This window comes from Podarcis bocagei (assembly GCF_964188305.1).
Source record: "Podarcis bocagei genome assembly, chromosome: 14".
In the NCBI taxonomy this organism is placed as follows: domain Eukaryota; kingdom Metazoa; phylum Chordata; class Lepidosauria; order Squamata; family Lacertidae; genus Podarcis; species Podarcis bocagei.
Genome location: NC_138139.1, coordinates 10,048,706 through 10,076,003, shown reverse-complemented (window position 1 = coordinate 10,076,003; position 27,298 = coordinate 10,048,706). Strand labels below are relative to the sequence as shown.

The 27,298-nt window shown below is 43.0% G+C and overlaps 1 protein-coding gene and 1 long non-coding RNA gene across 16 annotated transcripts in view; one reads left to right on the top strand and one right to left on the bottom strand.

Annotated features, from left to right (window-relative positions):
- CSNK1G1 (casein kinase 1 gamma 1) overlaps positions 1-27,298 on the top strand; it is a 53,944-nt gene that overhangs the window by 2,284 nt on the left and 24,362 nt on the right. For 5 of the 8 annotated variants that reach the window (XM_081169241.1, XM_081169235.1, XM_081169242.1 and 2 more), the window contains exons 1-8: positions 8,545-8,668; positions 14,077-14,468; positions 17,907-17,947; positions 18,364-18,433; positions 20,261-20,412; positions 22,879-23,113; positions 24,695-24,780; positions 26,832-26,916. In XM_081169241.1, coding sequence (XP_081025367.1) covers positions 14,291-14,468; positions 17,907-17,947; positions 18,364-18,433; positions 20,261-20,412; positions 22,879-23,113; positions 24,695-24,780; positions 26,832-26,916 — 847 coding nt within the window. In that variant the 5' untranslated portion in view covers positions 8,545-8,668; positions 14,077-14,290. Of the gene's footprint in view, positions 1-8,544; positions 8,669-9,101; positions 9,124-14,076; positions 14,469-17,906; positions 17,948-18,363; positions 18,434-20,260; positions 20,413-22,878; positions 23,114-24,694; positions 24,781-26,831; positions 26,917-27,298 lie in introns of those variants that run through there. The other 3 variants (XM_081169237.1, XM_081169236.1, XM_081169238.1) reach the window with 2 other exon arrangements.
- LOC308572841 lies at positions 663-8,509 on the bottom strand. 8 transcript variants are annotated; one of them, XR_014001881.1, is made up of 5 exons: positions 6,620-8,385; positions 6,258-6,339; positions 5,895-6,058; positions 1,365-1,446; positions 663-848 (listed from the first exon to the last, which is right to left on the bottom strand). It is a non-coding gene; the product is annotated as an uncharacterized lncRNA (long non-coding RNA). The 8 variants fall into 8 exon arrangements; XR_014001878.1 differs by lacking the exons at positions 5,895-6,058; positions 6,620-8,385 and adding an exon at positions 8,407-8,509 and having other exon boundaries at positions 6,248-6,339; XR_014001879.1 differs by lacking the exon at positions 5,895-6,058 and having other exon boundaries at positions 6,248-6,339.

Here is a 27,298-nt window from a genome sequence, read left to right as displayed (position 1 = left end):
GGAGCTTTGTTCCGATGCCGCGCGCCGGGAGGAGGCGTTGCCCCCCCCGCCCGGCATCGGAGCTTCGTTCCGATGCCGCGCGGCGGGAGGAGGCGTTCCCCCGCCCCGCCCGGCATCGGAGCTTCGTTCCGATGCCGTGCGGCGGGAGGAGGCGTTCCCCCCCGCCCGGCATCGGAGCTTCGTCTTCGTTCCGATGCCGCGCGGCGGGAGGAGGTCCGAGGACAGTGGGGAAGACGCGCTGCGCTTCCCCGCTGTCCCGGAGATTTCCCTATGGGCTGTCGTCTTGCGAGGCAAGCCCATAGGGAAATTCGTTTTGCGAAGCGCCTCCAAAACGGAAAACCCTTTCGTCTAGCGGGTTTTCCGTCTTGCGAGGCGTTCGTCTTGCGGGGTACCACTGTATTTATAAAATAAAGGTAAAGGTACCCCTGCCCGTACGGGCCATTCGTGTCCGACTCTAGGGTTGTGCGCCCATCTCACTTATTTATAAAATACAACTTGTTTATTTCAGGGGGGAGAGCAGCATGTTTGTTTAATTCTTTGTTAGGACCTGAGTGAATCTTATATGTGGTATATGAAGTATATTACCAGAAGATGTTTCGATCTCCACTACTGTGGGTGACCTGTCACTCTGCGCCTACAGGAAACAACCAATTTATGCAGGGTTTCGTTCCAAGGCACCACACATTGTGTATATTTGAAACACCATTGAAAAAGCCTGCAAACGCCCCAACCTGTTCCACCTCTTTTTGTAATGTGTTTGGGTCACTTCCGGGTTTGATGCAATGTGCGCGTGAGCAGCTACAAACATTAGGCACTCCTAAAATGGTCACTGTCTGTATTGTATGTTGCTTCTTCCTGTTAGAAAGCTGTAGAATAGATTTTTTAAAAGTTGTTACTAAAACTGAAGGCTGCATGATTCAGAAATAGAGCAAATTTCACAGACACAAGCAAAAATAAATTTTTAGCAATTTTTATTCTGGTAGACTGACATTTAAGTACACATCTAGGAGTAAGCATCATTGATATTACAGTGGTACCTTGGTTTACAACCATAATCCGTTCTGGAGGTCTGGTTGTAAACCAAAACAGGTTGTAACCTAATGCGCGTTTTCAGCAATGGAGCCTCCCCCCAAAAAATTGGTTGTAATCTAAAAAAAAAAGGGGCACACACTTCTGGGTTTGACGTGGTTGTAATAGAAAACAGTTGTAATCCAAAGTGGTTACAAACCAAGGTACCACTGTACTGGAATGTGACTAAATTCTTTTAGCAGTGTGTGGTATTAGTGTTGATTTATCAAACATGTTAGGCTCATAAATTACTGGAGCCCTGGCTAATTTATGGGATTGATGTCGCTTAGACTTACCTGCTCTACTTGTGCAATAAGGGTGTTCTTCCCATGTGATTTGCAAACTTCCAAACTTCTGCTTGCAGTATACACCTGGTAGCTGAAAATGACAGATTTTTACACTTAAATTAGCAGTCAGTTTCCTGAAAGAGAGAGGTAGCAGAGTTATATCTTTAGGCACTAGGGAGTTGTCTTTAATAGAATCCAGCACATTTCAGAAAGGTGATTTTGTTGTTCAATATCTGTTTGGAGGCACTAGGGATTTAGAATACAGGATCATTCAATAACTCACTTAAGTTCAATTTGTCATTTTTAAACTACAGGTTAGAATAGTGGTTCCAGTTCTAAACTAATGCCTGGTAGCTATTTTTGAGGGGATAGTGAAAATGAATCCAGTGGTGACAGGTGTTGGGGTGTGTGTGCGCAGGGTATGTGCCACGTAGAGGTTTCTTTGTACTGAATCTTGAATCTTTCTTTGTAACACTTCGTTTGCAATAGTCATTTATTCATTGTGCAATTTATAGGATTGTCTGCTACATTGTTGTTAACGTGGAGTTACTATTGAAAATGGTTTGGAACAGGCATAGGCAAACTCGGCCCTCCAGATGTTTTGGGATTCCCATCATCCCTGACCACTAATCCTGTTAGCTAGGGATGATGGAAGTTGTAGTCCCAAAACATCTGGAGGGCTGAGTTTGCCTGTGCGTGGTTTGGAACATCTGGTGCAAAATGCTGCATCCTGCCCTACCTAACTGATACTGGGAAGAGGAAATTGGTCCTACCAGTGTTGCAGCATTACATTGGTTCCGTATTAACTTCTGGGACTAGTTCAAAGTGACTGTGTTTGTTTTTATAAAGCTGTTTATGGCACAGACCTTGCAAATGTAAAGTCAGCTGTACCTTGAACAGCTACCAACCCACATGCAGATCGAGAAAATGTTAGGGAACTGCAGTGGGAGCCTCCTTTAATAATAATAATAATAATAATTTTTATTTATACCCCGCCCTCCCCAGCCAAGGCCGGGCTCAGAGCGGCTTACAAGCAATAATAAAAACAAGATGAGTGATTACAACTTAAAAACAAAAATAAAATACAACATTAAAATAATGGAACATTAAAATATTAAAATGGAGCCTCATTGCAGGAGAAGGAAAAGAAAAAAAGAAAAAGGGGGCGGAGGGAATCAAATTGGCTCCAATCCAAAGGCCAGGCGGAACAACTCTGTCTTACAGGCCCTGCGGAAAGAGATCAGATCCCGCAGGGCCCTGGTCTCATGAGACAGAGCGTTCCACCAAGTTGGGGCCAGTGCTGAAAAGGCCCTGGCTCTGGTTGAAGCCAATCTAACTTCCTTAGGGCCTGGGACCACTAGGGTGTTGATATTTATGGACCTTGAGGCTCTCCGTGGGGCATACCAGGCGAGGCGGTCCCGTAGGTACGAGGGTCCTAGGCCGTGAAGGGCTTTAAAGGTCAAAAGCAGCACCTTAAATCTGACCCTGTACTCCACCGGGAGCCAGTGCAGCTTGAAAAGCACTGGATGAATATGCTCCCATGGCAGAGACCCTGTGAGGAGCCTCGCTGCAGCATTCTGTACCCGCTGGAGTTTCTGGGACAGCTTCAAGGGCAGCCCCGCGTAGAGCGAGTTACAGTAGTCAAGCCTGGAGATGACTGTCGCATGGATCACTGTGGCCAGGTCAGGGCGGGAAAGGTAAGGGACCAACTGCTTGATGCGGCGAGGTGGAAAAATGTCGCCTTGGCTTTTGCTGTGACTTGCGCCTCCATGGAAAGGGAGGCATCAAGGATTACACCCAAACTCTTAACGGAAGGCAATGGCACTAATTGGGCCCCCGCAAGAGAAGGGAGTTGGTCTCTCATCCCCATGCTATCCCGACCTAGCCATAGGACCTCTGTCTTCGAAGGATTTAGTTTCAATCGGCTCCCACGAAACCATCCAGCCACAGCTTCCAAGCATCTGGTCAGTGTGTAAGGGGCCGAGTTGGTGTGGCCATCCATCAGTAGATAGAGCTGAGTGTCATCAGCATATTGATGACAGCCCAGCCCAAAGCTCCGGATAATCTGGGCAAGAGGGCGCATAAAGATGTTAAAAAGCATTGGGGAGAGAATTGCGCCCTGCGGCACTCCACACACCAAGGAGTGGCGTGACGACATTTCCCTCCCTAGTGCCACCCTCTGTCCCCGACCAGAGATAAAAGAGCACAACCAGTTACGGGCTATGCCCTGTATCCCCACGTCTGCAAGGCGATGGTCCAGAAGATCATGATCGACCATGTCAAAGGCTGCTGACAAATCTAAAAGGATCAGCAGTCCTGACCCGCCTCGATCCAGTTGTCTACGGATATCATCTGTTAGGGCAACCAGAGCCGTCTCCGTCCCAAAACCAGGACGGAAACCGGACTGAAATGGATCTAATGCTGATCCATTGAAAATGCTTTCAAGGTGGTCATCTGCTCATAATAATAAATTATTATTATTATGTAAAGGGAAGCTTTTAAATGTTTTATTATGTTTTGATATACTTTGAAGCCTCCCAGAGTGGCTGGAGCAACCCAGTCAGATGGACGGGGGACAAATAAATTATTATTATTCATTGGAATGGATAACCCAGGGAAATGCTCTGAACACAATCTAGAGGCTGTGTAACATTTCTGTTAGGCATGCTTTTAGATATGTTAGTAGCCTTGGTTTGGATTACAGTACAGATGAGTATGTATTGGGTTTCCATATACCGTATGTGGGGTCTAAGACCAGTTAAAATAGTTGAAGCTTTTGCTTCATATTAAAAAACAGAAAGCTTTATTTGGTGCTGTCTTCTGAACACTTTTATGATAAATAGGTGGGCGAGGCCTTGGTTACCATTTTACCTAGTTATTATATGCAGCTTATTGTAGGAGCTTTATAAACACAAAATGACTGAGCAATGATGCCTGCCATGGTAGAACGTCTGTGTGGCATTTGCTATTACGCTGCTTTTCATTACTGGGAAACTTATGTAACCAGGAGAGAGCATAAATATTAAGATAATTTATTCTAACCTATGATTTATGGGTGCAGTAGAACTTATTGCTGCAAAAAAAATCCAGCCCCTTTGCGCTATCAAGGTTCAGATATCCTGTAGCCACCTACTTGTTCAGTTTCTCAGCACTGATGCGTGGGTACAACTGTGAACTGCATCCATGGTAACCACTTTTAGCTGTTGACTGAACTACAAATAAGTGGCTAAACTATGCAGATTTATTCAAAATGTTTATAGACATTGATATACAGTGGTACCTCGGGTTACAGATGCTTCAGGTTACAGACGCTTCAGGTTACCGACTCCTCTAACCCAGAAATAGTACCTCAGGTTAAGAACTTTGCTTCAGGATGAGAACAGAGATTGGGTGGCGGCGGCGTGGCAGCAGTGGGAGGCCCCTGAGTGGTACCTCAGATTAAGAACAGTTTCAGGTTAAGAACGGACCTCCAGAACGAATTAAGTTCTTAACCCGAAGTACCACTGTATATGATGGGTTGGTAAATTTAGGCCATGGCATTTGCTTGCCTATCCAGAGAAGTGGAACTCATCTTGTCTTGTTCATTTTCAGAGCAAGACTCCAAATCCCAGTCAAATTCTAAGCTCTGCTTCTGCTTTGTTCTTCTGGTTTAGAGTGTTAGGGATGATGGTGAGTTTGCACAAGTGGAGCATTGCCCTCCCAATAATTCCAGAACTCTTAAAGCCAGAAGAACCCAGTCTCTGTTCTTCTCCCTGCAACACACACTCATTAATCCATCTCTCAAGGGGGATTTCACTTTAGATTATGATGATTGCCTCCATCAGAGCTCCACTCTTTGCCCCTTCACCAAATTACTCTCTCAATCTCTCTGGACTCCATTTTCAGTCTTCCTCTGAAGGCCAGGCAGCTACAAGCCTCAACATGCATGCATCCATTGAACAATCGCTGTATGATGTGTTGCTAGGTCTCACCCGTTTGCTGCGGTGGGAACAATTCCCCCCATATCAGTTCTTTTCTTCATACACAGAAAAACCTGAGGGAGGGAATTGGGATGGAGCACCCCTCTATTTACCCTCCCTCCCAACATTCAGCAGGCCTTCAGGACAGAGCAATATACCGTAGAGAAAGGGTGGTCCCAAAATGCCTCCAACCAATCCAGTTTGCAGCATTTCCCAATCTTTATCTTTTATTCATTCAGAGAGCAGAGGAGCTACATTAAGAGTGTGAGTGTGGCAGGCTATAGCTTGCCTTTATAATATTTTTTATGCTTTGTAAGTGAGAGAGAGAGGGGTAGGCTTGGTGGACTTGAAGATGAAGTGCCGCCAAACATCAGAAAGATCATGTCAGTGAGTGTGTTTATCAAATTAATTTTTGAAAACTGAGCAGAGGACAACATGGTAGGGGAAGGTGGGTTACCATCACCAACTTGTCCCCCAAATAATATATTTTGTTGCCCCCTTGTTCTGTTGTCAGAAATAGCAGCTAGTGAGGACATTTGGAAGAAAGAGGGGAGATTATGCAAGCTTCTGTTCCTCCCACCTCTATTGCCTACTTTCCTTCTTTAAGAATTTGGGCTTGACTCTCCTTTCATTATAGAAGTTGTAAAGTTTCTTCTTTCCCTCAGGATTAGTAAAAAAAGACTTCGGTCCTGGAGAGTAAGTCCTTGAGAGCCCAGAGAGGATTACTTCTGAGGAGACAGAGGCCTGTTATAAATGTTGGAAGACTGTTAATATTAGTATTATCCCAAAATTTATCAGGTGCGTAAACAGTGAAATCAGAGGGAAATGAAATGTGGAAAATCTGGATTTAGTTTTTCCATTTAATCTCACTGTTTACACTCTACCTACCTAACATGTGTATATGTCTGTATACAAATATACCATGCCACACACATTTACTTACAACCTGGGATAAAAACTTCATGCATCTGGATTGAACAGTGGTCCATGAAAGCTCCTGCCATTATACATTTGTTATTTGTTTTCTGAAAAAGAAAGACTTGATGATAATTATTGTTTTCTATTTTGAGTGTACTAGTGCCACTTAGCACCCTAACTTTAGCACTATACTTTAGTGCTGCTTACTGAAATCAGTTCATTCAGTATGGATACAGAGAGGAAAAGGTGGAAGTATTTCATCGTTCACCATACCACAGGGCTCTCAGCTCCCAATTATTTTACCTCCCCAATATAGATAAATTTACAGTGCAATCCTACACATGCCTACTCAAGCAAATCCCATTGAATTCATTGAAGCTTATTTACAGATAAGTGGATTGAGGATGGCAGTCTTAGTTGATTTTAAAATGTATGTGTGAAATTTTCCATAGGGTTGCTGCCTAAATTCTAAAGAAAGAATGTTGCCATCTGTTGTTGAGTCAGGCTAGGGTTTTGCCCCAGTAGGAATCATGGAACTTTGCTGAAAATTACCACAGCAACAAAAACAACAACTATAATAATAGTAACATATGTGTTAGAGTTCTAATCTGAGCATTGCAAGCTGGTAGACAATTGAGCTGGATGTTGATCATGTACACCAGAGGTTTTCAACCTTTCTGAGTCCTCTGCTCCCTTGACCAACCATTCTTGCTGCAGCTCCCCTGTTGCCTGCGGGCAGCCCCTCACCTCTTTTTGAACACCCTCCCTTGTGAAGTGTTCCCTCAGCCTCCTCTTCTCTCCTCTCTCCTTGGGAGTCCACTGGACAACAGCCACCACCGCCCCTGGTCTCTGAGCTTACATGCCACAAGAAATGTGGCATCCCAAGTACCCAAAACCTTTTAGGTAACAAGATTCTGAAGACTCAGCTGTACAGGCAGTCCTGCAAAACACGTTATCTTGCGAATGGAGTATTATAAACATGCTATTATTAGAGAGGTACTGCTGAAAAATAATGAATTAGGTTGTGATCCCAATCCCATTTGCCTGAGAGCAGGCTCTTTTGAATTCAGTAGCATCTATTTCTGTGTTGAAATGTTTAGGATTCTGCGGTTAGGCCTGTTCTTCCAAGAATTCTGATATAACAAACATATTTAACTGTGACTGCAGTACTTGATGAACCTGCAACTTAATATATTTGGTTAAGAGTATCTATGTACATACCTGTATTTATAAATATTAATTGTTCAAATGACTTATAATTGTCCACTACTGCTGAGGCTAACCCCCATCAATGTTTCTGGTGGTCCGTTAATAATTCCCATGAAAAATGTGATATTAAAAATGAGTAATTGATGTGAATTGTATATTAGTTCACTTGTTTTGAAAAAAAGATTACCGTAATTGTTAAAATGTGTGACTGAATTGTAAAATATATTAACATTGACAATATACACAATCTCCCCCCTCCCCGCAGTGACTAGACATTCTGTTGTTGCACCCATAGTCTAGGTTTAAGGAGCCATTTAGTGAATAGCTTACATATCTGAGTTTCTAACACGGTATTGAGTACCTCTGGTGAAGACTTGCTTGTCATTGCTGAAACTTTTGGAATATTGCTCTGGTCCCAGCTTTTTATGCAGCTATAGATAAAGCATGGCTCCAAATACCTCTCCAGCCCCAGTAGACATACTTCTCATTCATTCTTGACACCAAGTGATTAAACTGTTTTATTCTGGGCTAAACATTAATAGTTTTGTGTTCTGTCTTTTCATGCCTGAATATGAGCAGAAAGATATCTGTTTCTACAGACCAGAAAGAGGAGCTGTTGGTTGGTTGGTCATATACACAAAGTAGACATATGAAATATTAGGGTTACTCTTCCTTCACAGAGCTCTTTTAAGTGCTAAAGAACTTGCAGAAAGAGAATAATTCCAGTGTGTATTGATTTATAAACCTTATTGGACAGAGTCAGTGCTGTGCATAATAGAATTGTATCCAATTTTAGTCATGCTCACTACTAAAATTATTGGATGTGACTAATATAGATTTCTTAATTTCAGTGTGTCTACTCAGGGTAGAACTTACAACCCATAGTTTTTAAAGTGCTCAGTAAATTCTAAGAGTAATACACATGACTTCAAAATAATACATGTGACTTTTCGATTATTACTTACTCTTTTTAAATGGCAAAATATTCTTCAACATGAGGACTCCTTGCCTTCCTAACGGTTGTGATTATACTTGCTGAATAACACTTGAACAGCATTATGTTATCACAGCCACCTAAGTTCTATGAGTCTCTCACATTCTAGGGTGATGCAGCTTCTCAACATCAACCGGCCAATTGGGTTTTACAGAAGGCATGTAACTTGGAACATAAAGATTTTTCTTGGGTTAAACGACAAAATGCTATTGTACCTATCCTTTCTGAGCCAGGTATGGCAAAACAATTAGGTTAATGGGGAGTCTAAGAGGATAGTAGTTAGAAAAATGGCCTATTATAGCAGCCATTAAAAAAATACGGAAAATTAGATATTGCCTTAAATTTTCACAAAATCAGATCATACAGTTTTTCAAACATATCTGCATTACAGTACTACATCTGACATTACCTTTTTCCTAGACGGAAATGAAGCAAATTCTTTTGGAATTTTGTTTCTTTTGTATTTTCTACTAGGGCTTTTTATCTTTTGCTTTTGCAGCCGGGTATACATAATTTACATAGGAAGCCGCCTTATACCAGGTCAGACAGTTGATCCATCTTGTAAGTATTGTCTACTCTGACTGGCAGTGGCCTCTCAGTTCCATCCAAATGAGATCACAAAGCCACCTTACACTTCGTATGGTGCAATATCCACATATGGACTGGACAGTAAAATGCCAACTGATTGGTGAGCTTGAATGGCCATTAACCAATATTTTAAGCTAGTTTGTCTTGCATGTTTTGAACTTGTGGAGGCATCTTAAGTTATCTGAGCTGCTGTCACCACCACTGCCTTGCCCAGCAACAACAAATATCTTAGTGGGTGAGCATGAGGAGATTCTCATGTGCAGTGACAGATATCTAGTGGCTGTGTACAAAAATCTGTTAATTGGAATGATTGTATATGGGAGTATGTTCTAGCAAAAGTGCTGTTCCTTCAACAGATGTGGAATTTTCCTGTGGGGAAAACAGTAGGCTTTCTCATCTTAACAGAAATACCTGTCTGCAGTGTACAGAGTCAGAGGCTGGCATTGGTAATATGGTGCCCTAAGCAAGGGTTAAACCACAGAGCCTAGGACTTGCCGATCAGAAGGTCGGCGGTCCGAATCCCCGTGATGGGGTGAGCTCCCATTGCTTGGTCCTTGCTCCTGCCAACCTAGCAGTTTGAAAGCACGTCAAAGTGCAAGTAGATAAATAGGTACCGCTCCGGCGGGAAGGTAAACGGCGTTTCGGTGCGCTGCTCTGGTTCGCCAGAAGCGGCTTTGTCATGCTGGCCACATGACCTGGAAGCTGTACACCGGCTCCCTCGGCCAAGAAAGCAAGATGAGCACCGCAACCTCAGAGTCTGTCACGACTGGACCTAATGGTCAGGGGTCCCTTTACCTTTAAGCAAGGACAAAATGTGATGCCCCCCCTTAAGTTTGAGTAGGTACTCGTGTAAATATAGGTTGTTGTTGTTGTTATTGTTGTTATTGTTGTTATGCACCCCTTCGGCTCGGCACCTTTTTGGGGGGAACTGTCTAAACTTCCCTAAATCCGATGCTGAGAAAGGTAATTGCCTAATTCTGTTAGAGTGTTACAAAGGTAAGACGAATGCCTCGCAAGACGGAAAACCCGCAAGACGAAAGGGTTTTCTGTTTTGGAGGCGCTTCGCAAGACGAATTTCCCTATGGGCTTGCTTCGCAAGAAGAAAGCCCATAGGGAAATCTCCGGGGACCTCTTTTAAATGCTGGTGGTGGGGAGCAAAGCCTTTCCCCCCCCCCAGCCTTCAGAAGAGGTCCAGGAAGGCCGGCGGGGGCCGAAAGGCTTTGCTCCCCACCGCCAGCATTTTAAAAGCAGTCCGGGATAGCAGGGAAGCGCTTCCCGCTATCGCGGACGGCTTTTGAAGGCAGCCGGGGGGGAGCAAAGACTTTCGCCCCCCGCCCACCTTCAGAAGAGGTCCTGGACCTCTTCTGAAGGCGGACGGGGGGCGAAAGTCTTTGCTCCCCCCTGCCTGCCTTCCCGGGAGAGCGGAGAAAGGCAGCGCGTTTCTCCGCTGTCCCGGACGGCTTTTGAAGGCAGGCGGGGGGGAGCAAAGACTTTCGCCTCCCGCCCGCCTTCAGAAGAGGTCCAGGACCTCTTCTGAAGGCGGGCGGGGGGCAAAAGTCTTTGTCCCCCCTGCCTGCCTTCCCAGGGGCTTTTACATCGCCCCGGACAGCGGAGAAGTCCTCCGCTGTCCCGGGCGATTTTAAAATGCCGCCCGCCAGCATTTTAAGATCGCCCCGGACAGCGGAGAAGTCCTCCGCTGTCCCGGGGTTTTTTAAAATGCTGGGGGTGGGAAGAAAAGCCCTTGTCCCCCCCCCCAGCCTTCAGAAGAGGTCGGGGGACAGACTGTCCCTGGACCTGGTCTGAAGGCGGTTTCCATAGGAACGCATTAATTGATTTTCAATGCATTCCTATGGGAATCCGTGCATCGCAAGACGAAAAACTCGCAAGAAGAAAAAACTTGCGGAACGAATTAATTTCGTCTTGCGAGGCACCACTGTATTACATTATTTTTGATTGAATAAAGTACTGTTGAAACAATACTTTAAAAATCTCTATTAAAAAAGCATTTCACAAATTATTTATTTTAAAAGAGAAAATGGTTCATATGGGTTCTCCCCCAGTTCTTTCCCCCCTGTCCCGCTGTTGGAAGGCTACCATATTTTTTGCCCTATAGGACGCACATTTTCCCCTCCAAAAATGAAGGGGAAATGTGTGTGCGTCCTATGGGGCGAATGCAGGCTTCAGGAAGCTCTGCGCAACCCTCGGGAGACCGGCTCCGAAGGTTGCGCAGAGCTGCCTGCAGTCCTGGGCTCAGCGCAGCTCTGCGCGGCCATCGGGAGCGGGGCGCGAAGTCCCACCCGGCTCCCGATGGCTGCGCAGAGCTGCCTCCAGTCCCGGGCTCAGCGCACTTCTCCCCATTGCCAGCCCCACAAGCTTGGGGAGCAGCGGAGAGGCGGAGCGCGCCTTCCCGCTGTTCCCTGACCTGGTTCTTCCAGCCTCGCACCTGGGTGGGGGGATAATTTTTTTCCTTTATTTCCCCCCCAAAAAACTAGGTGCGTCCTATGGGCCAGTGCATCCTATGGGGCGCAAAATACGGTAAATGCTTTGCATGAATCAGTTCTTTGGTTCAGTATCAGTTTTTAGCTTTGGGGTAGTAGAGCTGGGGAAAACTGTTGTTGGTCAGAGCAGGCAAGGCTAGGCAAGATGGACCAATGTTTGGACTTCGTATATGACAGCTTCTTTTGTTCATATAACATAGTTTATCCTTTAGTGAAAATGTCGGGTACCAGACTTAAAACCCCCCATCTCTACCTGTTTTTAAACAAGTTAAAGTGTGACTGAACTAAGTAAAGGTTTCAGGAGCTCTGAAAATATATTCTAGGGTTGTCAAACAGCAGAATATGGGAAGTAAAAAGTTAGGATAATAGAATACAATATTAGTAACTATTTCTATTTCATTTTTAAAAAATGTATTTGGATATGGCTATTGTTTGAGATTATGTTTTAGAGCAGAACTGTTCCCATACGGTAATGTTAGTTTAGTGCATGGACACTAGGTTATCTTGTCTTTATTATGCAGCCTCAGTTTATTTGTATCTTAAAAGTTTCTGACAATCTTCAGGACTGTATTGCAGAAGAGGCACTGTGATGAGCAGAAAAGTGCATATAATTAGGAATACAAGAATGCAATCAGAGTAATTTGAGTCAAACTGAATGTACAGCTTTAATACACGAGAAGGATTAGGGAATTTCATAATAGGGAAGCAATCCAAACTCATGGTAATAGGCTGTTATCAGGCCCCTAGGAAGATAAAACCTTGTCATTTCTAATGTTTTGTTTTATAAATTGACTTATCTGAAATAAGCTGCACAACTTCAATGAAGTCTGATTCCTATGGTGTATTCAAATTAAGTCAACAAGGCTCTGTCTTTCTTTGAATGTGCATATTAATTTCAAAGTGCAAGTATAATTGGTCAGTCTAACGATAAAAGTATCCCAGCCTGTTAATGAACTATTTAAATTATTATTTTTTACTTTTCTGTTATAAATCTCCCTCAAAGGAAGTATTTTATATCAAGCAGACAACAATTCTTAAATGTTAGGCAATAGTGATACAGAGAACTTGATATGTGGCTGCAAAATTTAAAAGCACATGGATATGAACTAATTCTTAGTGAGATACATTTACCCAGAATGTTTACAACTATCTCTAGAGTTGGCAGTAATAGACATTATGTTTTGGGTCTGTGATGTCTCCAGAATCTGAGGGCTTAGCTTTTGTGTTCTTGGCTGGGGATTGGGCAAGTAACCATCAGTAATGACAGACTTTAAATTTGTTTCATGATTAGTGGGGCTAGGTGTGAAAGGTACATTGTTAGGCAAAGAAGTATTGCCTCTCTTATGCCAGTTTGATGAATAAGGCATTTAAAAGTGTTGGAGTGTGTGTGTGTGTGTGTGTGTGTGTGTGTGTGTGTGTGTGTAAAATTGACTTTCCTTCTAACATTTGAAAACTGAAGCTGTGACAATGCTTAATATAATCAGCATTAGGTTGAAGGATTTTATCATGTCTGCTTTTGAAACCAACTTTATGTTAAACATTTCATACCCCATCTTCAGTTTGAAAACTGCTAGGGCTGCTTACAATATAGAATTTAAAGTCTTTTAAATCTGTCTTAATGCAGAAGCGACTGCTGCTATGTTTTGTAGCATTTTAAATTGTATTTATACTTACTTTGTTTTAAATACTATTTAAAATGCTACAAAACATAGCAGCAACCGCTTCTGCATTAAGACAGATTTAACAAACTTTAAGAGAACTCTGGGGTTTGACTGAGATTGCCTTGTAGAATTCTACATAGCACATATAATGTTTAAAATTTGTAATCTTCATTTTGTAAAATATAATGTTGAAATTGTATTCATAATGCAGAAATGCAAAAGCCTTGCATATAACAAACCTAAAAATTGAACTCTGGCTACCCTTACTTTACCCAAAGCATTAGCTGACAAACTGTGTGATTTGTATGATGTACGAATGCATTTGTGTTCTTGGGCGTTATTTCTGTCAAGCGTTATTTGTCCCTTTGTTCTGTACATCTCAGTGGCGTAGCGTGGGTTGTCAGCACCCGGGCCAAGGCAAGTAATTTGCGCCCCCTAACCCGTGGATTTGCGCCCCCTAACCCGTGGATTTGCGCCCTCTAACCCTAACCCCTAGACGTTGCGCCCGGTGCGGCCGGCCCCCCCTGCACCCCCCACACTACGCCACTGGTACATCTAGACTCATGAACATTGTTCATAAGTGTAGCCAGATCCACTTCTTTGTTACCTGATATAAAGCTAAGATATTCTTCTAATATCTTAGATTGAAAAGTGTGAGACCTTTGGAACGGAGGAAAACTGCCGTTTCCATAGCTGGGAATGGCTATTGGTAGTGTCCATCTCTATTCAAGTTTATATTTTCCATAGTGAGAAACAACAAATGGTTACACTGACTCTGGCAACCTGATGAAAATGCTGATTCCAAAAAAGCTATCATTGAATTCTATTTTAGTGAACAGCTTGCTCTTTTATAAATAGGATTTTGATCTTACAATTGCCTTTTTTCTGTTGTAGGTTATATAAGATTCTCCCCTGCCTTGTGGAGGACTCTGGAGTTGCCCATCGAATGTTCGGTGGAAGAACACGAATAACCTGGATATGGTGCCAAAAGATCTCCAAATGATTTTATAGTTTGACCCAATGATTCTTCTGGATATATATTTCTCTCTTCAAGAATAAGTGCAAAGTCCAAATCCTGCTCACTGGAAGATATTTTTATTTTAAGATCATGGACCATCTTACTAGGGAGAAAGATGAAAGGCGAACCGGAAAAGGAAATCCAGCAAGAAGTTCACACAGTTCCCGAGCATCAAGTTCCACTTCAGCCTCTGGTGTTCTTATGGTTGGGCCCAATTTCAGAGTTGGCAAGAAGATAGGCAGTGGAAATTTTGGAGAGCTCAGGCTAGGTAAGAGCATATAACTTTCACAGGTTATAAACAGGGCTACACTATTTAGTTAAAATCTTTTGATCAGCTAGAAGGGTGTCCCTAATTTGCAATTAATGTAGTACGGTGGTACTTAATTCGTTCTGGAGGTCTGTTCTTAACCTGAAACTGTTCTTAACCTGAGGTACCACTTTAGCGAATGGGGCCTCCCGCTGCCGCCACGCCACCGCCGCATCATTTCTGTTTTCATCCTGAAGCAAAGTTCTTAACCCGAGGTACTATTTCTGGGTTAGCGGAGTCTGTAACCTGAAGTGCCTGTAACCCGAGGTACCACTGTACATGTCAAAACCTCAGATAGCAGATGCCACCTTAGGAAAAGCATTTCTCTGTGTAAGGGGGATGCCCTTTCTAAGGCAGTTTTTGCTGCAGTATATACATACCTCATCCAAAACGTATGTTTTTCATATTGTTTCATATGAAAGTTATAATTAACACTTCGTTACTTGGGTGACATCTTTCTCCCCCCCTTTTTTCTGCTCAGGAAGTTTTAATATGCTATTTTTTACTATACATAACTTGGTTTAGCTGAATAATTTCCATATATACAGAAAATGATGAAGCTTATATAAATTAATAAACAGTGCTTAATGCAGTTCTTTCTTGAGCGGCTGTTTTTCAGAATTCCACAGTATAATTTCCTGTTCCATAATGCTGCTAAATGAAATTTTCCCATATAAACAAGCAATTATCTTGCTCTTATTTTTTTAGAGCAGATAAAAGAATTAAAGCCCAGTATAATACCCACCAGTTTGTACTGGTTTAACTGGTTGCTGCAGAATGCTGTTTCTTAAAATGAGATGATGATATCCATTATTTCCTATGGGAACATTTCTAACCCATGCTACCTCCCTCCACTCTGCCTGAAACTGCAGCAGCCAATCAGCTAAAGGCAAACAAAGGAAAAACTGATTTGTCTGATCTCTCTCCCTCCCCCTCCCCCACATGGTTTCTGCCTAAAATTTCTTCCTCCAACCAGCAAAACACAAGCTAGTAAGAAGGTAGGCAAACTCCAGTTGTTTGGATATCTGAGCCAGCCTTATGTAGTGAAGTTTGCGTATAATTCTTTGTGTTCAGATAACTGAGATTTCAGATAACAAGCGTTTTGATAGTAGGATCCGTGCGTACAATATCATTCCTAAACTTTCTTGCTTCTGGGTAAAACCACCAGCTAAGTACAAAGTCAGCCTTCCCCTGTCGACACCAACAGCACATGCCACTCACCATATAAGACATCTTAGGTAGCTATAATGTATTCAGATACTATTTCATCCATAATTCTCTGAAATTCTCAATGTTAATGAGGCAGTTTAGCTATTCAGGTTTGTCCAGCCATGATTCCATACATTCTCTATTTTCTCACTCATAAAAGAAATGCTAAGGTCTCTGCTATGACACATGCGCATCATCTAAAAATAAATGAATTGTGCTTCTTCTGATATACTTTTACCCATATGCAAATCTAATCAATAACTTGTTTGATTTGCACATGTAATCAGTGGTTTGCTTGTTCAGTCAACTTAAATCTCATATTCTGAATTAATAGTTCAAGACACATGCTTATATTTTCCTCCTCTGTCCAGGACCTTTAATTTTTCTCCTGCCTCAAACACCAAAGGGCAGGTAGGCAGCTGCTACCGTAATTTTTCGCTCCATAGGGCGCACCGGACCATTAGGGTGCACCTAGCTTTTAGGGGGGGGGGGAAATAAAGAAAAAAAATTGTTTCCCCCCCCCAGCCCCAAAGAGCAAAGAAGCCAAGACAGAGAGCGGGATCCATCCCGCTGGCTGTCTTGGCTTCCTCTTTAGCCGCGCGCAACCTCTCCAGCCAGGATGGATCCCGCTCACTGTCTTGGCTTCGTTTTTAGCTGCAGGGCTGGGGCGGGGGAAGCCCGAGCTTCCCCAGCCCCCAGGGCAGGTCCGGGAGCGGCGGCAAGGTTGCGCGCAGCCTTGCCGCCGCTCCCGGAGCTTGCGGGGCTGGGGGCGCGCTCCGAAGGCTTGCAGATAGCTGCCTGAAGCCTGGAGAGCGAGAGGGGTCGGTGGGCACCGACCCCTCTCTCTCTCCAGGCTTCAGTGAAAGCAACGCGAAGCCTCCGGAGCACGGAGGGAGCACTCCCTCGGCGTTTCAGAGGATTCCCGTTGCTATCGCTGAAACCAAGGAGCCTGCATTCGCTCCATAGGACGCACACACATTTCCCCTTCATTTTTGGAGGGGAAAAAGTGTGTCCTGTAGAGCGAAAAATACGGTAATTTGGACTGTTGCTTCCTCGTAACATGAATGCTCTTTCTTCACCTTTCTCCCCTCACCCCAAAGAGGTTGGACTTTGTATTTACTCTGTAGCTGATACACTACTTGGGAAAGACTTTACATCAAGTTTTAGTTGGGGAGTAAAATAAACCTCACTAGGGTTTCATTTATTGTGATTTTATTTGAGCCTCAAAAGAATGAGGAATTTTATTTAAACTCAAATTTCAGTTATGCTTCTGAAGAAAAGTATAAGCATGAGGTAGTTCACATAAAAGTTGGATATAAATTATATTTCAATTGACTATCATGCATACACTTTAAACTTTAGCAATAGTATATAAATGAAGTAGACAATCTAGCTGACAATTTCAGGACCTTTGTGCTTATGTGAAACTTGGGTTTGTTTAGGCTCAGTTTTCTTTAAAAAAAAAAATTTTAAACAATTTTGTTTGGTTCCCTCTCCCCCTACATAGGGACATTCTTGGTCATACTTTTCTCTGAATAGTTTTGAATTATTAAATGTATATAAAAGAAACATTAAAAATTTGAAGAATTTATGTTCTGAAACAAGGGGTGATAAAGAATAGGTGAATTGCACGTTATCCCCTCTAATATTGAATATAATTCATTTTTGCACATAAACAATGTACTCATAATAACATACAGTCACACCTTGGTTTTTGAACAGCTTAGTTCCCAAACGTTTTGGCTCCCAAACATCTCAAACCCTGAAGTGAGTGTCCCAGTTTGTGAATTATTTTTGGAAGCTGAACGTCCAATGGGGCTTCTGCGGCTTCTGATTGGCTGCAGGAGCTTCCTGCAGCCAATCAGAAGCCGCAACTTGGTTTTCAAACATTTTGGAAGTTGAACGGACTTCTGGAACGGATTCCGTTTGACTTCCAAAATACGACTGTAGTCAGATTTAATTGATGCAGTTATACAGCAGACCAGATGTTTTGGACTACAACTGCCATCAGTGCCAGCCAGCACAGCCGTGTTGACTGGGGCTGATGGTACTTGTAGCCCTAATATCTGGAGAGATCAGGTTGGTGAAGACTGGAGTAAACCTCTTTTCATTCTGGAAACCTGAAAAACTAGCAATACTGACTTACCTGTCACCACTGTGATGTTTATTGTGTCTCTGTTTCCATTGCAGGCAAAAATCTTTATACAAATGAATACGTAGCAATCAAACTGGTGAGTAGATGTGCAGTTTTTAAACATCTCTGAAATTCTGAGTGTTAAGCAAGTTAGAAGTTTAGATTATTCTCCCGTTGATCTAGACTGTTTTCCTGGACATCTCTGTAAACTGTTGTCTTTTAGATTCCTGGTAGAACACTTCCCTGTTGTAAACACATTCATGAAATGCTTCCTATCTGACAATGTGACCATGTAGCTGCTTATCTTCAGTTTTTGCCTATACTGAAGTTGGCTTCTCATGAATTCACACCTGATATTTTGTGTTGAAAAGTCAAACTGCAAGGATTGAATAGCAGTTCTTCAAAGCCAGTCAAATTAAATCCTGGTCCTAGGCGGTTTTCCAAGTTTGAGAGATGCTAAGGCTGCCATAGAGTTCCATTTAATTTGACTATTTTTTTACTCTGTTTTTGTAGGAGCCATTGAAATCTCGTGCCCCACAGCTGCATGTAGAGTATAAGTTTTATAAACACATTGGCTGCACAGGTAAGTAATCTCATCACTAGAAATGATAATAAAAGGAGAGTATTTAACTTGTAGTTGATGTATTTGAAACCCCATTAGTATCATTCCCGGAGACCACTGTTTGTCCTTGGCTGATCTGACAGTTGCAATTTTGATGCACTACCACAGTCCTCAAGATTTGTTTACCTTTGTATCCCAAGCATAAAGGGAACTCATTTTATTCTGTTAGTAGGTAACATTGAGAAAATATATGTAGAAGGCATGTATAATAGTTCTGACTTAAGGGTTGTAGCTGGTGTACTGGAAAACAGATGTGACTCCCTTAACACATGTGAGATACAAGATACACCCAGAAGAGTCCTGCTGGATCAGAACATCTCTAGTCCAACATCTGGTTTCCGGCTGTGGTCAACCAGATGGCTTCCTAGAAGCAGGATAGTAGCCCTTTTCCACAGAAGAATACTGCTGCTGATCCTGGAGGGTAGCATAGAGCCGCTATGACTAGTAGCCATCGATAGTGCTATCGTGACTAGTAGCATCGATAGTGCTTCTTGAGTTTGCCCAACCCTCTTATTAAAGTCCACCTAAGCCAATGGACACCACTGCATCTTGCTGCGGTAAATTCCTTTGTTTGACCAGGCATGCTCTTTGAAGACATAAGATGTCTGTTATGTAGGGTAGGGTAGGCATCAGAATAAAGAAAATGCTACCTGATCATCACAGCCCGGTCAAAGAACAGAGCAGTAGACACTAAATTTACGTGTGGCATTGACTTCCAGGACTGGAAACCTATTGTCTGGAAGCTTTCCTTGGGATAGTATTTTATGGCTGAGAATTGGTCCATGAAACAGAACTTGGGTCGCTTTGAAATGGGCTAGATAAATTCTTGGAGGATGAGGTATCAACGACTGTTAACCATGACTATGTTCTACCGCCAGGATTAGAGTGAGCTTGTCTCTGAACACCAGTCACTGAGAAACAACAGTGAGCAAGTGCTTTTGTCCTCATGTCCTGAGGGCATGTGGGCTTCCAGCGGGCATCTGATAAACCACTGTGGGGTACAGGATGCTGGAATAGTTGGGCTTTGGTCTGATCCAGCGTGGCTCTTTTGTTCTTGTAACAGAGATACAGTTCTACCTTGGTTCTCTAATGCGCCAGAACTCGTATGTTTCGGCTCCCGAATGAAACCAGGAGTGTTCTGGTTTTCAAATGTTTTTCGGAAGCCGAACATCCAGTGTGGCTTTCACGGCTTCTGATTGAAAACGTCTTGGTTTTCAAACAGTTCTGGAAGTTGAACGGACTTCTGGAACGCATTCTGTTCGAGAACCAAGATAGGACTGTACTAGTTAGGATCAGTCAGTTCTGTATGCCCAAGGGAGCTTTAAATTTTTGATTTCTCAGATAGCATCTTCTCATGCTCTGTGAGCCATTTCTGAAAGGGAAATTTGTGGGGGAGTTTGAAAAGCAGTTTTGTGACGTCATATGGTTTGCTTAAATAAAAAAAGGGTAAAATATCCTGGTCAGCATGAAGAAACCGTTGCACCCGTCCAAGTAGCTCTTAGATACCAGCTGTAAAGTTTGATGGATTGTGATTATTACTGTCCTAGTGCACACCAGCTCTACAGAAAAGCAACACACAACCACCACCACCCCTTCACAAATTAATTGAAAGGGTTTCATGTGGTGTGGTGGGGAGAACAATTGATAGATAAATTTCAAAACCATTTTTGTGACAGAATTTGACTGGCATAAGTAAAATCTGTTGGCTTTGGTAGTTTTCATACAATAGTAATGATGCTACTGCAACCATCTGGATGTATTCCAAAAGTATGTTTTGTATACTTTCAGTTGAAGGCTTCCCCCAGGTGTTTTACTATGGGCCGTGTGGAAAGTACAATGCCATGGTACTTGAGCTCCTTGGTCCAAGTTTGGAGGACTTATTTGACCTTTGTGATAGAGCATTCACTCTGAAGACAGTCTTAATGATAGCAATCCAGCTGGTGAGTAAAAGAATAGTTTGTGCTGATTTCGCAGTCTTTGGCTTACAATTTTACATGATTTTCTAATATTAACAAATGGTTCAGGAAACTACATATTAACCCTTACAAGGGGAGTAGCCAACAGAGTGTCTCCAGATGTTGTTGGATTCTAGCTCCCATCATCCCTGACCATTGGCTGTGCTGACTTGGGCTGATGGGAACGGGCTTCCCTTGCACTATGCTAACTTTCAGTTTTCAAGAAAAGTAAGTGATTTGTTTAGTTCATTGGGTTTTTTCTTGCTTCTTAGTTTTACTTAGTTGAGTTAATCTTCAGTAACTCAGTAAGTATAAATGGTTTGTTTAGTATGCTTTGTTCACTTTAGACAGCAAGATTTGAACATATCAAGAACATATCAAGAACTGAATGGAATGATTTATGTTCTTGTTGATGTTTAGAAAGGATTATTGATTGCATATGTTGTGCTAGTGATCCTGTGGCCCTTCAGATATCATTGGTCTCCAGATTCCATCAACCCCAGCCAGCATATCTGGTGGTTGTGAAAAATATCAGTGGTTTACAACAGTATATACAAAAAGACCATTTAAAATATAAAAATTAGAAATCAACTATGTATTATGGAAAGATATATTCATAATCGTCTATTTCAGCTTGACAGAATAGAAAAGTTTTCAACAGGTGTTCAAAAGGTGAAATGAAAGGTGCCTGCTGAATCTATTGGCAGAGTATTCCACAAGACTGGGCTGGTGATAGTTACTAAAGCAGGGGTCAGCAAACTTTTTCTGTAGGGGGCCGGTCCACTGTCCCTCAGACTTTGTGGAGGGCTAGACTATATATGCACACTGCGAGGGGGTCAGTAGTCCTCCTCCCCGCCCCAGCCCCAGCCACCTCGGTTTGCCGCCTGCCTCATTCGCTGAAGGGCTGGCAGCAGTGGTGTGAAACGGGCTTCCTCCCCACCCAGAGAAAGAAGGCTCTGCGCTTACCTTCCCAGAGGGGGCTGCCACCACCGCCGCTGCATCTGCTTCTTGTGAAGTGGGTAGGCAGAGTGAGCTCGTCCTCACCACTCTCTGGCCCACAGGAGCACCAGGGCGGCGACGGGAGGAAGAAGCCGAGTGGCAGCGGCTCTGCCAATCAAACACTGTGCCTGGTTTACCTCAGTGCGGCGCAGGGACGTCTCTGCCAGTCAAATGCCGCTGAGGTAAACCAGGTGCGGCGTTTGATTGGCAGAGATGTCGCTGCATTGAGATAAACCAAGCACAGTGTTTGATTGGCAGAGCTGCCACCGCTCGGCCTCTTCTTCCCGTCACCATCGCTGGGAGTCTTGGCTTTGCAGTGGGTTCCGGCTTTGCAGTGTGGGCCGGATTTAGGACGCAGGCGGACCTGATCCGGCCCAGGGGCCGTAGTTTGCCAAGCTCTGTATTAAAGGCTTGGTTTCTTATTGCAGTCAAATGAGCCTCACAAACTTTGGGAATGACCAACAACTCCTCTTCATGTGTCGGTGATCGAGCTGGGATGTAAGGGATCAGGCAGTCCCAAAGATACCCTGGAATTAAATAGTTAAGAGCTTTGTAAACTAATACCCGGGCCTTTAGCCTGGCTCAGTAGTAATGGGCAGCCAGTGTAGAGGTTTTAGTAATGGTGTCACATGTTGTTTGTCAGGTGCTTATCTGCAGTCCTACTGCCACATTCTGCACCAGTTGGAGTTTCTGAGCCAGGCCAAAGGGAGCTCCACATAAGAGTGAATTGCAGTATTCCAGTCTTGAGGTTACAACCGCATGGACTACAGTTATATTACCAGGCCTGGTGGCAGACAAGGAAATGAAAGTTAGCTGGTCCTGTATGTAAGGTTTGGTTCTCAAAATAGAGTTTGGGCACTTTCAAATGATGGAACGTGTCAAGCTGGTCAGATTGATTACAAGTGCATCATGTTAAATGTGTACGAGTTGAAGAGTGGGTTGCACTAGATAACTTCTAGTATTCAAGAGTCTGATGATGATGGAAAGCAGAACATGGATTAGAGAAGTGGCATTCAAACTTGTATGGAACTCTGGGATTTCTTGAAGCTTATAAGAGGTGTTATCAGTGAGATGAGTAATGATGAACAAGGCTCCTAGAAGTTGGCTTGCTACCAATTGCTGTCAAGCTTCCTCTTCCTTGGGATGTTGAGGATGTTCTGCGCTGCCTGTCTGTTCATGTGGGGCAACAATGACAACCGGCGTGCTCAGAGCCATTCATGAGCTGATTCTCTTATGTAGATCATACTTCAGAATCTTCTGGAACACCTTGAGGGTTCCTTGGCAGATGGTTTTCTTCTATAAAAAACACTGCATTATTTCTTTTCTATTAAGGTATTTTAACATCTGGGAATGATGTTAACTTACACTTTAATGTACACTAGCTCTTTAATAATTGACACACTCTTGACAGTTTTGTAATTAAAGGCATTTTAACACTGTCTTGTCTTACAGATCTCTCGAATGGAATTTGTGCACTCAAAGAATCTCATTTATCGAGATGTCAAGCCAGAAAACTTCCTTATTGGACGACAAGGAAATAAGAAAGAACACATCATCCACATAATAGACTTTGGACTGGCCAAGGAGTACATTGACCCTGAAACCCAAAAACACATACCTTACAGGGAACACAAGAGTCTAACTGGAACAGCCAGATACATGTCCATCAACACCCATCTTGGCAAAGGTTTGTTACGATACCTTTGTATCTTACTTCATCTGTATTAGCGGAAGAGCTCAGGCTCTTTTCTACAGAACTTAGGCCATTAAAACATTTTCAGATGTTATAAAAAATGAGACATTTGAATGCTCTTTGTGTGTTTTCAAAGCATTTTTATCCTGCTCTTAAGTGGAAGAAAACTCTGTCCTCAGGCTTACAATTTGAAAGACATTTTGTTGCTACTGTTGCATAATTTTGCATGCCTACCTGTCAGTAGCACCTTTTTATACAAATATATTTAAATTTCATTGTTAAGAATATTAATAAATACCGTCTTTTTCAGTGTATAAGATGCCTCCGTGTATAAGACACCCGCTATTTTTGGGGACTCAAAATTAAGAAAATGCACTATGCACTATCCATGTATAAGACAACCCCTTATTTTAAACTTCAAAAATTTAGGAAAAAATATAATCTTATACACAGAAAAATATGGTATGTTGATTACAAATAATATACATAAAATAGCCTTTACCAGACCAAATGAAAACCTACCAACAGCAGTAGCTTTTCATTTTGTCCATTAATGGCTTTCATCTGACTAGCTCTTCAATAGTTTCCTTGCACCTTTTTAGTTCCATTTGGATTTTGCTCTTGCCCATATACACACAGTTTTGTCCTTAGCTGTTTTGGTATTGATAGCTTTTTGAAACTCTGAAATAGATTTTTAGCAAATCAGTGTTTGTGTTGTTTTATGTCAACCTGTAAGCCAGCTCTAGCAGAAAACACCCAAAGCATTATTTAGCTTCCAGAGTGCTTCTTGTTTGGCTACTTATGTAAATGCCTTAGTTGCACTTGCGTGATCCACATGGGCTTCTTTGGAGCTTTTACTGTTTTACTGTCCTTGCAATCTTGACTTCTCATTCCCTGTAATGCTTTGTCCTCACACAAGTAGAGTGCACTGTACTCCGTTGAATATCTTGGAAGCTTCACAGCATAGGCTATGTCATACTTGAATGGACACATTTATCCATCTTGTAGAGGTTGCATAAGCAACCCTATACAGTGGTACCTCAGGTTACATACGCTTCAGGTTACAGACTCTGCCAACCCAGAAATAGTACCTCAGGTTAAGATCTTTGCTTCAGGATGAGAACAGAAATCGTGCTCCGGCGGCGCAGCAGCCCCAGGAGGCCCCATTAGCTAAAGTGGTGCTTCAGGTTAAAAACAGTTTCAGGTTAAGAACGGACCTCCAGAATGAATTAAGTACTTAACCCGAGGTACCACTGTAAATCCTATTTTTACCATAGTCCTGGGGTTTTTATTCCTGACTTGCAATAAGCTAAAGACCACTTTAATGAAATAGCTGTATCTAGATTTGGAGCCAGTTCATCCATAGAGCATGAAGCAGGGATGTCTTTTTGTAAATAGAGAATAAATCTACACTAAGACTTCATGGCCAATCAGGAGTCTTTGACAAATATCCCCTTGTGTGCTCCCTGATGCCTACAAATGTTTTCCACATTGTGCCAGAGCTAGGAATGTAATTTGGTAGGCATTTCTGATAGAGCGGATAAAGCAGTGGTGCATTTTCTTACATCTTTTCAGAGCAAAGTCGTCGAGATGACTTGGAAGCCCTTGGACATATGTTCATGTATTTCCTTCGAGGCAGTTTGCCCTGGCAAGGCCTTAAGGTATTTGCTAAAGTGTGTTGCTCAGTATAATAGCTGCCGGCAGATACTTCCTGTTTGACGTAGAGCTTTACTCTCTTCTCTGAGGATTCAGATTTACTTGTACAGTGGTACCTTGGAAGTCGAATGGAATCCGTTCTGGAAATCCGTTCACCTTCCAAAACATTTGGAAACCAAGGTGCGACTTCCGATTGGCTACAGCGTCAGCCGTGTCGGATGTCCAGGTTCCAAAGAACGTTAGCAAACTGGAACACTCACTTCCGAGTTTGCGGTGTTTGGGAGCCAAAACTTTTGACTCGCAAGACGTTCGTCAACCAAGGTATGACTATACAGTTTTTAAGAAAACATGGCTTTGGGCAGTGATAACTGGTGGCAGGGGTGGCTGTTCCTGTTTCACCACCTGAGGCAAAATAGGATATCCCACCTCCTGTCTTCACTCCTTACCCCCCAACACTACTACCTCTGCGCCTTGGATTTTACTGAACTTTGCAGGGGCTGGGGCACTCCTCAAAATGTTGTCATTTGGCTTCTCCCACCCCCCCCCCATCAGGGAAGTGGGAGCCAAGTGGCAGCATGTCACACAGAAATGTCTTTGAACTTGCCAAACTTGGCAGGAACCAGGGCACCCCTCAAAGCATTACTGCTTGGCTTCTCCCTCCCCAGAGGTGCGGGGAAGATGAGAGGCAATGTTTGGATGCTAGAACGTCTCCCTTATGGTAGTGGAAGTGGTGGGGCAGGTGGGGCGCCACCTCATGCATTTCTGCCACCTGAGGCGGGCATTTCACCCGTCTTCATGGGCAAGCTGGCTCTGATTGGTTCATTGCCCAAGCTCCACTCACTATGATACTCTTCAGTTTGCTAGTCAACTTTGAATTTAATCCTGATAGTCAGCCAGGGGAAGTTGCATGTCTTGCCCTTTTGTTTTTAATTGCTGACATATTCCTTACTGAGCAGCTAAATATGACTGCAAGACATGCTTCTCCTGCTGCATCTCTTATCCTCATTTTGCCCCAGTGCAGATGAACTGCATTTTCAAAACAAAATAAAAAAAATTCCTTCCAGTAGCACCTTAGAGACCAAATGTTCTTCAGATATCTGAAGAAGTGTGCATGCGCATGAAAGCTCATACCAATAAAAAACTTAGTTGGTCTTTAAGGTGCTACTGGAAGGAATTTTTTTTATTTTGTTTTGACTACAGCAGACCAACACGGCTACCTACCTGCATTTTCAAGCTTCCCTTTAGTTCCTGTTTTCATTTTGCCTGATTTTTCTCTGTATAATCCTCCTTCATCTGCCTAGCCCCTCCTGTCCACTTCACAGCTGGAGTCCCTCACATCCAATTTGTCAGCCTGCAAAGGAAGAGGCCTCCCACACAGAGGTTTAGCATCAACTCCCCTTGTTTTGTTCTTGGAACCTCATTAAGGAACAGTAACAAAAAAGAGGTCTCGTGTGCAAATAAAGGAGAAAAATCTAGAATAGGCTTTTATTGGGTGGGAAGGATCAGGCTACCATCCTTTTTAGATCTTCTGTTGTAAACAGATGCTTGATGAGCTGTGCAGTGGTGCAGATGGAAGTCCTTTGTCAGGATGAGTACAGCAAAGGGTTAGAGAGTTAATGGGTGAAGGAGATAATTAGCTTAGTAGAGTCGCTCTCAACTTGCTGATTATCATGATTATAGATAGTAATGGTCTTAGAGTAAACGTTCTTGTAAAGAGCACGTTTCAAAATAACTTCAAACACCCCTTTTCTGGGCTGTGTAGAAAGAGGAGCTTTGGAGAGGGTGCAGACTGGCTGTAATGGGTCAAGGAGCTGGCAGGAAAGCCATGTTGTGTGAGCTTGCACACGCAGACCCGTTCATGCAATAGTAGTAACAAGTAATGTGTATATGGTACTTTATAGTGCTCAAACGGCTTTACATAATCTTAGTTTGCAACAACTTGATAAAATAGGTCAATATTATCCCCATGTTGCATATGGGAGGCAGAGAGGGGAAGAGAGTGGCTTGCCTTACTGCGTAGCCTAACCCTCTTAAAATATATATTTGCCTTACACAGGCTGATACATTAAAAGAGAGATACCAGAAGATTGGGGACACAAAGAGGAACACTCCAATTGATGTTCTCTGTGAGAACTTCCCAGGTAAGTTTCATACTGGGTGGTGTATCTTCTGTGCAAGGTGCCTTCTGAAAATAGGAAGCAGGCTCTTGTTAAAGCAGCATTTCCTGAGCTCAAAGTGTTGGAACAAATGTGTTCCTACTGGTATGCTTGGATTCTTTGTTCAATGTATGGCTAACATCAGAGTTGGCTGTAAATTTCAGTGATACTTGTGTTTAAACTGTGACTCTCCAAGTGTTGTTGGGTAACTATTTTCATCATTCCTGACCATTGACCATAATGCCTGTGACTTCTGGGAGTTGGAGTCCATCAACATCCAGAGAGCCACAGGTTACCCTTCCCTGGTTTTAAATGATTGCTTGCAACCACCTGGCTAATGATAAGTGCCAGTTCTAGCACAGAGTAA